At 43.7% G+C, this 17,238-nt stretch overlaps 2 protein-coding genes across 12 annotated transcripts in view; both read left to right on the top strand.

Moving 5' to 3' along the window:
- sun1b (Sad1 and UNC84 domain containing 1b) overlaps nt 1–1,700 on the top strand; it is a 28,398-nt gene extending 26,698 nt beyond the window's left edge. For all 10 annotated transcript variants that reach the window (XM_086184960.1, XM_086184965.1, XM_086184966.1 and 7 more), the window contains one exon: nt 68–1,700. In XM_086184960.1, the coding sequence (XP_086041086.1) occupies nt 68–184 (117 nt within the window). In that variant the 3' untranslated portion in view covers nt 185–1,700. The remainder of the gene's footprint in view (nt 1–67) is intronic.
- A 619-nt stretch (nt 1,701–2,319) lies between these two features.
- On the top strand, nt 2,320–16,471 carry iqck (IQ motif containing K). Of its 2 annotated transcripts, none has more exons than XM_086184018.1 (9): nt 2,320–2,458; nt 3,078–3,190; nt 3,270–3,399; nt 3,478–3,575; nt 4,201–4,253; nt 4,369–4,446; nt 4,802–4,886; nt 12,175–12,262; nt 15,305–16,471. In XM_086184018.1, exons 2-9 carry the CDS (start codon nt 3,092–3,094, stop codon nt 15,577–15,579), a joined length of 906 nt encoding a protein of 301 aa, XP_086040144.1. In that variant the 5' UTR covers nt 2,320–2,458; nt 3,078–3,091; the 3' UTR covers nt 15,580–16,471. The 2 variants fall into 2 exon arrangements, with proteins under 2 accessions (XP_086040144.1, XP_086040143.1); XM_086184017.1 differs by lacking the exon at nt 2,320–2,458 and adding an exon at nt 2,781–2,996 and having other exon boundaries at nt 15,305–16,470.
- The last annotated feature ends 767 nt before the right edge of the window (nt 16,472–17,238 follow it).

Here is a 17,238-nt window from a genome sequence, read left to right on the forward strand (position 1 = left end):
ATTAGTCTGTAAAACCCTGCTTCTGTGTCTGCCAGCATTCGCTGAGTGATCACGTTTTCTTTTTCAGGAGCACAACGACAAGGCCTTCCAGATCATCGAGGTGCGGGTGCTGTCTAACTGGGGGCACCCAGAGTACACCTGCCTCTATCGCTTCAGAGTCCACGGAGATCCGCGGCCTCAGTGAAGCACCCATTACTCAACACCACCCTACTATCTGTACATAGCTCTCGCCATCTTCTTCAAAAACAGAGGGACACTTGTGGATGTTGTACGAGAAGTGAAAGACGCGGACTGTCAGAGAATGTGGCCAGACTGAAACATGGACTCGTGTTTTGTTTTGACTGAAGGGATTACAGGGAAGTATGGAGAACATTGAGGAACACAGAAGAAGTCCCCCGCCTCCTGTTGGGTTTTTTTTTTTTGGTAAGACACCTCTTGCACTGAATCAGCCCATGAAGGGCACAAGACTCCACTGAGCAGACAAATCCATCCCCCTCTTGCACTTCTGAAGGAAGGTGGACACTCAAGATGGGGGGTTCAACTCATCTCCACCATTTCCTCTCATCCTGGCTTGTTTGTTGTTGTTTTTTTTAATTATTATTATTATCTGTAATTAAACATTGAATTTCCCTAAGTCCATTGTTCCTAGCATCAAAAGCGCTGCATCTTGTCAAGTCGCTGCAACGACTAATTGAGCTATTTGGGCAGCTGTAACTTCGAAGACATCACCCACCCATACAGCCATAATATTTTATTTCTTTTTCTTTCTTTTTTTTTTTGGAAACTGCGCACACGCTGCCCGTGACCAGGCTCTGAATGTTTTTGTCAAGTTGAGGCTTGATGCAAGTCATCCTTTAATCCCGCAGCGACACTATATAACCACTGGCCTGAGCTCTGTGTGACTGGAGGATTAATAGGCTCTTCTCTCTGTACATTAAACAGCATAGACAGAATATTTGTATGCTTATGGATGGACCCCCAAGGTTAATTCCAGCATGTGACTTTCACTGAACCGTACTTTTGACATGGATTTAGAATTTTTTTGCGAGTTTGAATCCTGTTCCGGATCTCAAATTGGCAATCCGAGTGGTAATTAATAAAATTACACTACAAGTTTTGTTTTGTTTATTCTCGTTCCTATCAAGAGGGGTCTGTCTATTGCTCAGGATCCCTCGATCTGATACCTTGAAGGAATGTAATCTGTATATTTTATTGTCGATAGTTGGTCCTTTGTATCTGCTTTTATCAATGTTGCTTTATAAAAAGATGCATCCATCATTATTATATTATTTCTACGGTTCTGTTTGTGTTTTTGTTTTGTTTTTTCTTTTTCTTTTCTTGTTACAGGGGGTGATGTTAGAGGATGCACCAACTTGTCAAATATTTTTGTGGAAAAGGGCCTCACAATTTGTTTTAAAAAATAAATAAGGGTGAGAGTAGTCGTCAGTTTTGGTTGCAAATAAGGGGAAGTCTAAATGTTATGTACAAAATGTTTTTCACAGTATTATTTATTAACAAGTCAATTAGTGACTTCAAGATATTGCAATGTATATTTTGTCAAAAGCTCTTCAGTACATTTTGGAATAATCTTGGGACATTTTTTTTCCTTTTTTTTTTTAAAGATAAATGGCTATTTTTGTTCAGTCATGAGATGACTTAACGGCTTTGGAATATATTCCAATAAAGATTTTAATTTTGAAGACCTTTTGCTGGATAACAATCATAATCAGACTTTCATCTTATTGTTTGGGAATATTTGTAAGAAAATTAAATGGACTGTGGTTTTGTTGCTTATTAATTTGAAATGGCATGTCAGTTTTAGAAAAGTCTTTCACAGGTTTAGCAAAATCCTATCAGGTTTGCACATTTATTTGAGATACAGATATTTCACATGCCATATTTAAAAAGTAAATTTAAAAAAAAAAACTAAGAGGTTGTAAAGTTTTGGTTGCAGTTAACTGCCGCCCTCTGGTGGTTAATGTGCACAATTGGATTAAATGGCACCGAACATTTGCTCAGATTGGGCAAATGATTTACACGTTTTAATTCGATTTAAAAAAAAAAATCAAATGTAGAACTCTGTCTCAAAATATATTTTCTAAGGACTATAAAAGGATGTGCAGGCGGGACATGTATCCTGCTACACGATATTGAATTCAAAGTGTTATTTTGACACACAAAAAACAACTTTTTAAATATTGTACTATTCCTGTGATTTGATCCGGGTAGGCCGTCACCGATACAATTTCGTTAAATTGTTTATTGATTAATCGGTTGTGCCTCTGTCTCTAGCCTCTAGTGGAGACGACTCCCCTCTGCGGGAACTCCGCTCGCGCTGCTGCTCATGTTTCTCGCGGTGTTTTGTCTCCTGTGCTGAAGTGCAGAACTCATTTTGCTCAAAAAAAGAAATGGCGCTGCGGCGGGGTGGATGTCCAGGACTCCGTATGCTACTTTTCTTGTGAGTACAACAACATTTAATCACAAAATCATCCCAAACAAAATGTATATCGTTAAAGGAAGACAGGCTAACAGACACAGGCATGCGCATTACAAATATAGATATTGAAGCGTTCAAGATTCCTCGGAAATTTGGGGAGCCCTTAGAATTTCGACATCAGTCACGGGGGATACGGACACAGATGCCTTGGATTTTATGTCTCTGAGCTGTTAGTCTACAATTTAATATATTCAGAGTGGTGAAATGTTTATGCAGTCAGAAATCGAAGCTCTGATGTTTCGGTGACACGTTTAAACTTTTTGTACTCAAGATTGTTTACGAATTTTATTGAACGCAGCATACTTCCTTAGCAACCACTGAGCTTCTGGTAACTACAAACTAAAATGCGTGCCATGCGTTTATTTCCTTTATAAAGAATTCTGACGTTAATCAGAAGACATCGAAACAGCGGCGAATCCAACTGCGGACTTAAGTATTTAGAGAATAATGGCAAAAATAATCGGAGCAAAAAAATCCCTTTGGCAGGAAGCGTGTGAAGGTAAGATGACATGCACTTGTTAGCTTTTGAGAATTTTGAAAGGTTTAGCTATTTCCTTTTTTTATTCAATGTTTTCTGGAGAATATGAAGCCGAGATGCCAAGTCCTCCTGATGCCGTCTGGATGGACAAGAGTACCAGGAACACTCAGCAGAGGACACACCCCTCTGCAGGACCTGGACCCGCTGCAGTCGAGGTCAGTTGTGGGCCACAGCTGTCTAGTCAGGCCTGTTGTATGTCATCCACTAAACTAATAAGAACAATGGTTTCATTAGGTGTTCATGGGTGATGATCCTCTGACCGACCTTGACCCTCTAGTGCACCGCCATGCTCTCACTGGCCACTTCCTGTGTGGAGAAACTCCTCTGGCAGCAACTGACACAACCTCCCCTCCTCCACATCAGCGTAAGATTAATGCACTTTGGCTTGCAGGGATCTCACAAATGTCTGCGTTCTCCTGATGTGTGTATGTCTGTGTGTCAGATCCAGTCACACGGTTCATGGAACAGAGAGTGTTTCCGGTGTTGCTGCCTGGATTGGAGGCTTTGCTTGAAGAAGCCCGGGAGCAGGGTTGTCTCCAGGTCTGAGATATGAGATTCAGATACATCCATGTCAAAATCAAATACCATAAAGACCACAGATGGGTTTAAAACTTGCTGTTTATGTTGAAATATGCCACACAAATCCCTGTCACACTGTCATCCGCTGCCATAATTTGGTTCTTGCACTATACTGGGTTTGAATGTTCTGTCACCATACTTTGCAGTTCATTGTAGAAGTAAATATTAAACTTCTTACTCAGTATTGCAGTGCTGGTTGTTTGAGGGGCAGGGCCATGGTTTTTATGACATCACAACAACTCCCTGACAATCTCTTACTTTGATCTCAGGTTCTAAAGGTGCTCTTTGATCTCTTTCTTGCCCTGCTGTGATCACCATTCAAAAACAGACAGCATCAAAGCTATCTGCAATCCTGTCTGTCATCTCCAAAGTTCTGTCATCCCAGAGCCTTTGTCTGTTATTCTGTCAATCATTGGGTCATCTAACCAGAACCGGCCATACTTTTACTATGAGTGCAGAGCCTTTACTTGAGATGTAGTATTTTTATATAGCGGCAATTCTACTTTTAGTTTTGTAACTTATCAGAATACTTTCTTTTTCAGCACTGTGTTTTACATCACTCTTTCTTTGTTTTTTGTTTTTCCAGGGGAAAATAACAGCATTCAACCCATGTGACTTTCTCACTGAGTGGCTCTACAAGTAAGGGCCCCAGTAGAGAGAATGACCCATCTCACCTCACTGCATGAATTCTCTCACAAGTCGTATTTTAACCGTGTGTTAAAGACTGTGCATCATGTGGTTATGTTCTCTTCAGCCATAATCCCCGCAGGCGAGGGCAGAAACCAGTGAACTTCCATGATATACCCTTCGTCAAGGACTGGCTCAGCATGCAGTGAGTGTCATCTGACGCACACACACACACACACACACACACACACACACACACACACACACACACACACACACACGTAAAACTCTCAGTCCTCACAGTAACATTAGCTAGTTCTAAAGATGGGTCTGATCACATTTAAGTTGAATCAGGTCGACCAATTGGGAAGGAGTAAATCAAAGTGTAAAAAAAATTCATTTCCTGTGGGAATGGGTTCCTTCCTGGAGGTTGTCATCATACAAAAACTAGACTTTGACATCACACAATGCAAACTCGCAGGACACGTGATGCGTTTTGAATGCAGATGAAATGACACACTCTCCCTCCTGTCTTGCCTGTAATCTGTCCCGGCCCTCAGTCCCCGGCCCCCCATCCCTCTGTATCTGCTGCTGAGTGACGATCAGGCTGCTCTTCTCATCCAGGCTTTCTGGAGGGGCTACAAGGTACAGTAGACAACACTAGCGGCAATCTTCAACTGTGTGTAATACCACTCGACCAGGGCCAGGACTGAGAGTACAGAGGGGGAAAATTGGAGGCGCTAAAAAATAGCGTGGTTTGAAGATAGTGTGTGTGTGTGTGTGTGTGTGTGTGTGTGTGAGAGTGCGTGCGTGCGTGCGTGCACACCCTTGTGCAGTGCTTTGGCCCTCTGTGCGATCTTGTCGTATATAATCCAATTCCGCAACTCTTCAACAGAGACAGCAATTTCATTCAGCAGCTTGATTATGTCATCAGTCATGCCGCGCTTAATTCCTTCCGGTGTGGGTGTTGTGATATAAATAGGCGCACGCAGACACTGGCAGAGGCAAACAGCAGCTTCGTCCACACAATAACTGCCTCACACACAGTCAAAGCTGGCCTCCTACAGTGTTAAACAGCAGTCGTGTTTTTGGTTGCCTCTAAAAGAAGCTCTTATTTTCTTTTGTTTCTCGTCCCTCCTTTCTCTGGGGGATGGGGGGGTTTGGATCGCAGCTGTGCTGTCAAGAACAATTATGTCCTGTGTTTGCACATGAATGTGCACGTGGGCATAAAAAGATTTGTTTAACGTGTTTACTTATCCAGATTTGGGCTATTACAGTACCAGCAGGGGGCAACACATCCTTCTTTTTTTTTCCTCCCCCAAAACAACACAAAATCTAATTAGCCTCTGCAGCCTGCAGGGGGCAGCAGTGAGCCAGATGACTGTGTTTACCCTGGGCTGAGAGAAACTCAGGATGGCCTCTTGATATCACTGCAGCCTGGCACCCCAAGAGACACACAGCCCTGAGCTGGAGAGATGTAGGATGAGATGATATATGTGGAAGGAGGAAGCTTGGGCCGTGTTTGGGAGATTTTTGCACGGATAGATGGATGAAGAGAAAAAGAGATGAAAGAAGCAGAGAGACAAGCTGATGCTGCAAAGTGGTCTCGGTTTATGAATCTGGAAAGATGTAGAGAAATGCAGCCTTGGCAACATCTGTAATGAGTAGGCAAAGAGAAGAAGGAGAAGCTCGGGGAGGCTGTGAACGCCGTCCAATCAGAGCGCAAGGTTGACACGGAGGATCATCATTTATTCAAGATACACAGATATTTTTGGGGGGGAGTAGCTGGCACTGAGGCAAAGTCCTGGCAGGCGCTGCACTGTGTCATGGCTGCTGCTCCTTCAACAGCAGGTACAGTGCAGGCAGACACGAGAGCATCAGCCGTATGATGTGAGAATATACATAATAATTCTCTCTCTGGTATCTCAGCACACAGATTTAATATCCAAAAAGCTAAAACTAAGATGTGTTTTAATCAAATCTGCCCGAGTGTGAGATTTTAAATTAGGAATATTTTATGAGACTATAATAGGATTATGGGATTTACTGTATGAATGCAAAAAAAAACAAAAACCCACTGCGGTTTAGCTCAATGATATTAAATATTACAGCACAATTATAGCAGTACAATATTAAGATTATATGCATTGTATGCAAACTGTACACCCCGACTTTTATCAATACACTATGTTCCCATCATCCCCCCCCTTTCCCCCTCACTCTTACACTGTGTTATATAACCTGTGTGACGTAGCGCTGACTGCAGAGGGTGTCTGTAAGAAAGACAGACTGAGGGATAGGAAGGAGGGAGGGTCTCTGTAAATTGGAATTGTAAAACACACACACACACACACACACACACACACACAGCATCATTATTCTCCATCGAAACACTAAAGAAGAAGAGGGGAGCTACTTCACGTACGCACATCACATCCATGACCCAGATAATGCGATTGTCTCTAGTTTCACTCACGTAGAACTATGAAGCGCTGCTACGTCTAAACATGTTACATAATCTTCTCTACACTGTGTGCCTTAGCCCAACTCTAATCCATTCATCCATGGCTGCTTTTGTAATGCACACATACTTGTATATGCGCACACACTCACACACACACATACACACACTCAGCTGATCATAAAGACCTCTGGTGCTCTCTGAGGGCTGGTCAGATGAGTTAATGTAGCTACTCCACAATAAATACTCAAAACAGTTTGACTGTCAATATCAGGAGTGGAAGAGAAGAAGGCTTTCATCATACCACTGTCTCCCTGTAATTCACAAGTTTATTGAGCAGATACACACACACACACACACTCCGTTGTTAGCATTGTCTTGCCTGTAGCGCTGCACTGTCTGACCTATCCCTGCATACTAAATCACATCCCAGTGCATCAAGCCCTACTGACGTCAGAGAAGTGTCAGTGGTCGTTCTGTGCTGGTGTGTTTTTGTTGGTCATTTTGGCTCCGTGCACTCAACTGACTGACATTCAAACAAGTCAGCCCCTACAAGACAGCTGGCAAATGTCTTCTTAGTAGGCACACACAAAAATAGCAAACGAAGTTGTCAGCACTGAGGAATAAATACGCAACGCTGTTAATAATGCACAGAGGCAGAAGGAACCAGACGTGTTTCCCGCCTCAGGTTTTGCGCACGGTTTCTGAGATACATGTGGAGCAGATAGGACAAATGAAAGGTTTAATTCGCTTTCATTCTGCCAACCAACATCTAATATACATGTGTATTCATATGCTTTGCAAAAACACATTTATAAAACACAAGTTTGTCTAAGTAAGTGATCATAACTGGCTGAGATTTTTTTTTCTGGGTTCTCCACTAGCATCATCTGTTGGTGGTGCTGCACACGTATAGTCTTTGTAGGTGAACCTGCAAGGTAGCAACTTCTGAATTCTAAATTCAAGCAGCAGATCTAAAAAGCGAGGCTATAATAGAACACGACAAACGCATGACTTCAACATCAACACAACTGAGCGTCTCTTCTTTCTTCTACGTGTTCCGGCGTAATGAGGCTTGATGACATGAGCTGCAGCCTCTGTAGTCACATTTAGCTTCTAGTTAGCAACCACTCTGCTAACAAAATTTATGGGGAATTGTGGAATTTACTTGCATATTTTGTGCCATTGCAGACACACACATATACACACTGCCCCACTGTCAAGCAAGCGATGATGCTGATGTCAACAATCGGAGTTAGAAATTTCAGCTGATTTTTTCCATGATGAAATCATCTTAAGATCACGATGCATCTCTGTTTTCCCACCGCTTTATTGATATATGCATGTTTTTGTATTTTTTTTGTAGCTTAGCTGAGTTTAAATGTGTAAATACTGGTGTTTTCATAGTGTTAATATATGAATTGATCACTTATCTGGTTGTTGCAATTATAAAATGTTTAATTTTATTCTTTCTTACCACTATTTTTCTTACTAGTAATGATGATAGTAAACCTGCAACAACCATTTTTGGCCACCTGGGGGCAGCTGAATCAAATTCTGAACACAACGCTGACATATCAGAACCTTTATTTACAAAGCCAGTAGTCTCTGGGGCAACGTTATATTATATTATATTCTCTTCATACATTTGATACTTTGTTATTGTAGACAATTATATTTTAGCTATTAAATAATGATATAATTAAATTGTGAGTCTTCTGATGAAGATGCTCCTCACTAGTTGTTGGAGCCTCACAGTGGAGCGCTGTGAGGCTTGATTGGTATCCCACTTGACATGAACTAAAGAAGTAGCTGAGATGATCTCACACACTCACACACATGCGTGTGCGCGCACACACACACACACACACACACACACACACACACACACACACACACACACACACACATACTGACACCCAGATATCTGTGTAGTCAACAGCAGAATTAGGTCTGTGGTTCCGGCTGAATGGTCCATGATGGATTAATCGTTTGTCCACGTGCAGTGACACTCATGCAGAAAATATGTCACATGCACTCAGGACCTTTAAGTGGCCGTCGGCTCCGCTGTCTGCAGGACACGCTGTCTGAGAATTAGGAGGATGATCAGGGCGTGACAGGCCTCCATCTTCCTCTGTAATTTTGTTGTTATTGTTTGTATTTACAAAGAAGGATGGAGTTATTTCACTGTGCCTGAGTGTACAGGAAATCAATTCACAGGTCGCTTGGTCACTTAAAATTTGACCAATGCATTAGTCAACAAAAAGCTGATTGATGGGTGGGTGTGAAGGGAGGATTGAGCAGGCTGTCGGCCTGTTCCTCCAAACAGAAGCCATTGTGCTGCTTCTGCGGAGTGTGAGACTGGGAGAGGAGCTCAGTCTCAGGCTGCTTCGCATAAAAGGACGGCTGCTTGAAAGGTGCAGTGGCACTGAAGTGTGTGTGAGAGGGGAAGGGGGGGCTACTGTGCACAGTTTAAATCACTTGCATGCATTAATGTTGATGTCTCGACTTAGGAAAATATAATTTCTAACATGCAAGTTTTTTTGTTTTATGTCATGTTTCCTAATGTTTGCACAGGCAACAACACTTAAAACCCCTGGCCCTCATAGGCACACCCAGCGTGAGAGGTGGACTCACTTTCACAGTGAAACAGACTCTGTCATGTGCTGTGACATGGAAAGTAGACTCCGAGATTCAACCCAGAAAGATATTGTATTAAAAAAAAAAATTTTTTTTTTCAAAGAGGATATTTGCTCACACAGAGTGTGTATACCATCACAAACACACCAAGGCCTGGCCTGGCTTCATGAATACAGTCAAAACAATACCTCTCCCTGTTAAACAGCAGTGCTGATGCACACAGACAGGCTTCAAAACACTCGCTCACACACACACACACACACACACACACACACACACACACACACACACACAAACACTCACACAAACCCTAATTCAACTCAGCTTTTTGTCTCCACACTATCACACACAAACTGTCAGCATCCTGCTCAAAGCTTGTATATTAAAAAGGTAATCTTTCAAAGAACTGGGAAAAAAACTGTTTTTGTGTGTGTGTGTGCGCGCATGACAGGTAGTGTGTGTGCACACACTCATTAGATATCTGTGTAGGTTCTCATTCATCCAGGTCATCGTAGATCGAAGCGAAGTAAAATCTGGTCAACTGGACGTAAGTTTATCTTGAAGACGTTTCACCTCTCATCCGAGAGGCTTCTTCAGTTCTAGTGAAGAGTGTGGAAACTCCAGCTTATAAACCTATGTGGGAGTGGTCAGTGCTATTGTGGTGGAAATGACCCTCCCGAGACTCACCTGGCCTCTCCAAACGACAGTCGTTGTGCGGTGTCAGGGAGTTTCAGGGGTGGTCGTTGGGGGGTTTCACCGACCACTCAGATGCTAATGGGCTGTGCTGGCATCAGCCGTTCCACATGGGTCTTTCAGCTGAACTCTTTGGGGAAGTTTTGAAAGGACTTGGTTGTAAATAGGAGAAAGGAAATGTCGCAGTCCACCTCCTCTGTTCAAAGATGGTTTCTCTATCCTGACGTGGATGGCTTCTTTAACTCCTCTTTCAAACCATCTGTCCTCTCTGTCGAGAATTTGGACATGGTCGTCCTGGAAGGAGTGGCTTTCCTCCTTGAGGTGGAGGAAAACCGCTGAGTCCTGTCCTCCAGAGTTGGCTCTTCTATGTTGGGCCATGCGCTTGTTGAGGGGCTGTTTGGTTTCCCCTATGTAGAGATCCGTGCAGTGAGGCCTGCACGGATCTCTACATAGGGGAAACCAAACAGCCCCTCAACAAGCGCATGGCCCAACATAGAAGAGCCAACTCTGGAGGACAGGACTCAGCGGTTTTCCTCCACCTCAAGGAGGAAAGCCACTCCTTCCAGGACGACCATGTCCAAATTCTCGACAGAGAGGACAGATGGTTTGAAAGAGGAGTTAAAGAAGCCATCCACGTCAGGATAGAGAAACCATCTTTGAACAGAGGAGGTGGACTGCGACATTTCCTTTCTCCTATTTACAACCAAGTCCTTTCAAAACTTCCCCAAAGAGTTCAGCTGAAAGACCCATGTGGAACGGCTGATGCCAGCACAGCCCATTAGCATCTGAGTGGTCGGTGAAACCCCCCAACGACCACCCCTGAAACTCCCTGACACCGCACAACGACTGTCGTTTGGAGAGGCCAGGTGAGTCTCGGGAGGGTCATTTCCACCACAATAGCACTGACCACTCCCACATAGGTTTATAAGCTGGAGTTTCCACACTCTTCACTAGAACTGAAGAAGCCTCTCGGATGAGAGGTGAAACGTCTTCAAGATAAACTTACGTCCAGTTGACCAGATTTTACTTCGCTTCGAACTCATTAGATAGTTCCGTCAATTATGACTACCTGACAATAACAGAAGGAGGAGTGGAGCTTTCTGAAGGGTCAAAAGCAGCGTAGAGTAGAAATGGCCACACAGAGACAAACGTACACAAACGATGTTGAGCAAACATGACAGACTCAGAACGCACCCCTCCCCCACCCCCTCCCCTCCCCTCCCCTCCCCTCCCCTCACCCCTTCTGACCCTCAACCCTCATTTCCATTTCTATGGAACGCTCCCATCAGCAGAGGGGTTGGTGCAGCACTGTGACACCCAAGTTCCTCTGCCCGTTCCCAGGCTCCGTCGTATCTGGTGAGCTTGCTGCTAATAGCAAGAACACAGCCAGGCACTTAGAAGACAGTCAATGTGGGAGAGGAACGTCAGAGAATAGAGTATGTAAGAGATAGGGGGATGAACAAACGTGGAGTCAGTGCCTTAACAGTTTTACCTGAGTTTAGAAATATATACAGTAAATAACATTTTACATTTGAATGCCCTGGTTTGTTTTACATTAGAACTTGGGGGGTGATGTCACACTTAAGTTGACCACATTCCAGTTGAAGGGTGGAAAAAAAAAAAAAACATTGTTGAGGCTTCGGCTGTTGGTAATACCAGTTGATAACAACACTTTACGCATTATTGTGTACACTATGTGTGACATTAAAGCACTAAATGCTGTGTATTTACAACCATTTCGACCGGACATTGGGGTTCACCAGGGATCACTAATTTCTGGGTTGGAAGTTCAACCTCAGGGGAGGTTCCAGGTGAAATATGCAACTTGGAACTTGGAAATTTTTACTTCCACTGGAAGGCAGTGGACACATCAAGCCCATGTGGGGCAGTCGTTGGTTGTTTGCTGTCCTCAGTTTTTGCTGGGTGCACTGTTGGCTCTTGTTGGCTCTTGTCAGCGGTTGACTTCGGCATGTTGAATTGGCAGGAGAGACCACGGGAGGATGTAACAGAACAATATAGTATCTAATAATAAGCATGCTTTAAATAGAGCCCACAACATAATTGATTTATTGATAATGTTTTTTTTATGTGACAGGACTGCTTGTGCATGCGCATGTGTGTGTGCATGTGTTTTTATAGGTCAGGGCACGCCCAGATGTGCAGGAGCTGCGCCAGTGGCAAAAAGAACTTAGAGAGACGAGTGACATTGCTGGGCAAGAGAGTGGAGGTAACAGCACACACACATACACACACACACACGGTATCACTGAATGCCAGACTCTAGTCATGCTGGCAACATAACACCATTGATCTTGAATTTTGTCCTGTGACAACAGCTGCTGATAGGCCAGTGAGACGCCAACACACACAAACTGGAAGGCAAACTGTATGGTGCTGGTACACATACACACTAATATAGTCACACTCACACTCACACACACACACACACACACACACACACACTCACACACACACACACACACACACACACACACACACACACTCTGCAGGGATACAGTATTCATCTCAAAACTGCCTTTGAAGTTAAAGAAGAGCCATGAGAATTCTGAGTGGTGACACAGAGAAAGAATGAGGGCAGTGATGAGTCGGAGAAAGAAAGAGGCTGGAGGAGAGCGGGGGGGGGGGAGTTGATAACAAGTGAAACAGCAAAAGAAAATGTCTGCAGGGCTCAGGGTGTGTTTTTTTAAGACAGACAAGAGAAGGGGACGGGGGGGAGACGTGTAGAAAAAGAAGACAGACCAGATAGATGAAGATAGAGGAAAAAATTGACAAAATGTCTGTGCGTTTTTGTATGTGTGTGTGTGTGTGTGTGTGTGTGTAGTGCTATGAAGTGGAACAGCTGAGAATGCAGGCCAATATTCAGTGTGACTGACATGGAATTAGAGCTCAAGGAGAAAAACAAAACTTTGGGAGACACATTACACATACACAGGCATGCACGCACATTCACACACATAGACATACACACACACTCACACACACTCACACACACACACACACACACACTGCCCATTTGAAACATGGTAGCTGAGACTCAAGAGTGTTGCGATCCAGCTAGTCATGTGATCCGGCATTCATGTAAAAAAAAAAAAAAAAAGCTACTTTAAATGAACGTAGAGCCAATAAACACAAAAAACAGGACCAAGCACCTTTGTTGTCATACAAGAGCGGCGAACAACACAGTCATAAGTGCAGGATGTTTCAGCACTGACACATTCCTCACAACAAAGGCGCTCGCTGCAGCCGTGGCAGCGTGACGAGTCCCCGTCCGCTGCCATTGCTGCTGCTGCCTGTTACCCCTGCTGCACCATGACTGCTGACCAGACATTCTAGTAGAGGGCGTGTGTGTTTGTGCGTGTGTGTGCTTGTGTCTGTGTATGCTCGTGCTTGTGTCTGTGTGTGCGTGAAGTGTTTGTACCCAGACTGATGCCCTCAGGCCATTTTATGACCCTTCAACTGCATCTGTGCGGGAATGAGAGCGTGATGTAGACGCAGGAGGGGAGCAGTTTGTTGACTTGTAACATTTTCTGATGTAGCAAATCCCACCTGGTGCTAAAATGAATGATCCGTGCTTGAGATTGGGGGGGGGGGGGGGGGGGGTTAGTGAAAGGGTGTCTAAGAAAGAAGGACAGATTATTTAGGGAAGCCCCTCCCTTTTGAAGTTGATCCAACAACAGCTGCATTTGTACTTGAGGTGGCCATCAAGTGTGTCATTTTCACATTTCACAGTCTGATAGGAGAATTAATCAGAGATGTTGAGAAAAACAATAAGAGCAAAGTGACCCAGAGGGCAAACAAACACACCGATACTTCGAGGTAAAAAGGTCACGGATCATGAACAGGTGCAGCTCTCAGCAGCTCATCAATCACACGACTGTCCTTGACTGGAGCGTGACACGTTAGATGTTTGCCATGAGACGCTGATTCCTTAGAAGTTGGCTCACTTCGAAAAACACATTTCCTTCCAGTGATAATGACAGTAATAAGGGTTATCAACAGGGTGATTTATGCTGACATCGGTTATATTAACTTCTCATTAACGTTATGATATCGAACTCTGGGAACAACTTGCTTGTATTTTAATATACTCATCAGTTTATCTCTAACAGGACGTGTATTTAAAAGTGCTGCATTCTTGCACCTCAAAAAGTAATAAACTCTTACGTGCACGTTTTACGAAATTATCAGAGTTAGTTGTAAAAATGTCAATCAAACAATTAAACTTTGGTTTTGGCTGCAGTTGTGGTGTAAACGGACAAATGTCGAAACTTTTTACCAGCAGGTAACAAGAAGCCGCTATAAAAACCCCGCAGCTGTCTCAGTGAGCAAGTGTCACAGGCCGGGCAGAGATCTGCAACACCAACCTTGGGATTTTACTGTAGTTGGCAAAATAAGGCATTCATGTCAAAAACTTAATCTATAAAAACAAAGTGTTTTAAAGTTTGCACAGTTGAGCTGGCCCATTGTCCCCTAGCCTGATGAGACAGCCGACTGCAAGCTGAGAATTGAGCTCTGCAGCTACATCTGGATCCCCTCCTTCCTAAAACCACTATGAGATGATGAGAGGAGGGCTTGGCTTGACAGACAAGTTCCTTCGACCAGTCAGTGTTAATTAACCATGTGATGTCATCACATGCCCAATCTAGTCAGAGGAGAAATCTCCTCGTCCTGTTTAGTTGCTCTAATTGAGTCTGGCTCACCAATTTCTCACTTAAAAAGTTGTATTTATTCTCCAAAGGTTAAAATTACCATATCTTGGTTGGAGAATTTTCTACGACTCTGTTTTGCCGCATCGTCAACTATGAAAATCAATCAGAAGCTATATCACCATTGGGTGGCAGAAGAGCAGTCAAATAGTTAAATAGATTTGAATAGAGTTCTGGAACAGAAAGATCTGTTGCCCCTTCTCGTATTTTTCCACAACAGTGTAATATTCCCACCGTGACACAGCTGAGTGAAAGGGCCTGAATCATCAGTCACATTGTTCTTCAGCTTAGATGTTTTCTGTCAGTTCTATCTGGGAATCGCTAACCTTCAGAAATACTTTAACTGGGCTGCCGTCTCAGGAGCTGGCCCACAATACCGCGTGCCTTTAATGTCTTATTAGGAAGTTGTTTTTTTTTAATTTTTAAAAGTAAAGTGTGATATTTCAGTGAGTGTCATTGAAATAACATTGTCTGTAAATTTAAAACGATACAGAAACAATGGAGCCATTCTTGTTGAGGATGCAGATGTTGTTTGTCTTCAGGGGGCGTGGCTGTCACAGATCCTGCAGGAAGCCCCCAGCCGGGAATCTCCGATGTGTCCATCCAGGTGGTGTCTCCCACCCCCCAGAGCACCGTGGTCCACACCCCCACCACCCAGATAACCCCCGATGGCTGTGAGTGGCTGACCCCCGGCCTGCAAGGCATGGAGGAAATGACTTCCACACCATCGCTGACCAATTTCTCGCCTGGTGACAAACCTGTGGTGGCAGTGTCTCCGTCACTTAATGTTAGCTCGAGCGGTGGTGCTAATAACTGATATCATTAGTGCTCTTTAGTTTCAAGGCTATTAAACTCTTTTAGGTTGATGTTAGCGATCAGTCAAACAAGCCATTAAAATGCTTGTAACCAATTGGACGCAGGCAGGCAGGGATTTATGCTCTGATACTCGTGTCTAATTAGTTGATTGCTTTTATTTGCCTTTATATGGATCACTTCTCATCATGAATGTCACCCAACAAATTCACACCGTATCGTACGGTTCACATGCCATATTGTCAGGAGTCAAACCTCTTGAATACTAAATATTTCCTCCTAGCAGTTCTAGCTGATAAATAATCCTATTTCCTTGACTTGTTGTTTCCTTTCTCCTGAGCTTTACATATCGCTTTGCAAAAAATGGATGCAGCGTTTCCATTCAAGTCAGGAATTCAGGCCGGAGGGGAAGGTGACTGTGTGTGCAGGAAGGAAATTACCCTGTCAGGGAAACAGAAGATAAAGAGTTTTTTTTTTTTTAAACCGCCATTGGTGGGTGACAAACATCTGACAGAGCAGGAAAAATGGGATGTTTAATATCTTCCAGCTCTTGTGAAATCTGACCTAAAAGATATATTTCCTCATTTGTGTGGCTTGAATGTTGTTGGGATGTAAATATGTTGTTTACCCTTGAAAGAGTGCGCGCTACGCAGCCAGCCTTGTGGTTCTTTGCTGCCTGTGTCAAATAAATGAGTGAATGAAGTACACTCCTGGTTTATTCCTAATGCTCCTTGAACCCATCGTACCTGATGCTTTGCTCCCAGTGAGGGTGTTCGGTGATGGACGGCTTTCCTGACCGTCCCCGTCACTGATGCACACCGCTTCACTGTCAGCCATGAGGAGGCTCATGTATCTCCTTTTGCAGGTATGCAGCTGCCCGGAGGACAGCTGCCACTTGGCTGTGATAAAAGAGCCCATTTCATTTTGGGGACATCTGATCCAGCTCCTCAGAGTCTGGCAGTGCTGGGACTGACTGAAACTGGATCGCAGCAGTGTTTGCAGGGAGTGGACTCACCCGGCTGGCCGAGTAAAGCCAGATGACAACTGGTTCTGGGCTGTGATTCCAGGCTGAAAGTGAACATGATAACAGATAGATGTCCCTGGATTGGAGGGTAAAACATTTGATCCCTGTCCTCACCTGCAAAGAGGAAATAGCCTGCTAAACACTGTCCAAAACCTCTTAGACATGTAGAATGTTTCTGGCTGAACTAACTAAAGGTCTCTTAAAACTGAAACCTGCAAAGGGGAAGCAAAGTTACATTTGGCCTAGCATGTGTCAAGGACCAACCCATCGAATTTGGGGAAGGATTTGTTCAGCATAGTGAAAAAAAAGAAAGATTTGGCAGCATTTGTCAGCCCACGAGACGATAAACGTCACCTCTCAGAACAGCTTCTAGTTTCAGTATGGAATAATTACTACAACAACTACAAATTTGTTGTTGTTGTTGTTGGTTTATTCACTTTGACTTGAAAGAAAACTGCTTTTTCTAAACTTGGTGAAGGCGTGTAGAAAGAAGCCAAGAATGTCGGGGCGGATCCATTTACCATATTGAATATGGCGTTATTTTACAAGCTTAGTTTGTCTTCGAGTGCCCTCTTGTTATTACCTCTGGAAAAGTCATGTGACCACCAATGTTGGTTCATTTGTCAGCAAGATAAATCA

Source organism: Aulostomus chinensis, chromosome 18, assembly GCF_037954235.1.
Source record: "Aulostomus chinensis isolate RoL2024-O1b breed Wild chromosome 18, RoL_Achi_v1.0, whole genome shotgun sequence".
Lineage (NCBI taxonomy): Eukaryota > Metazoa > Chordata > Actinopteri > Syngnathiformes > Aulostomidae > Aulostomus > Aulostomus chinensis.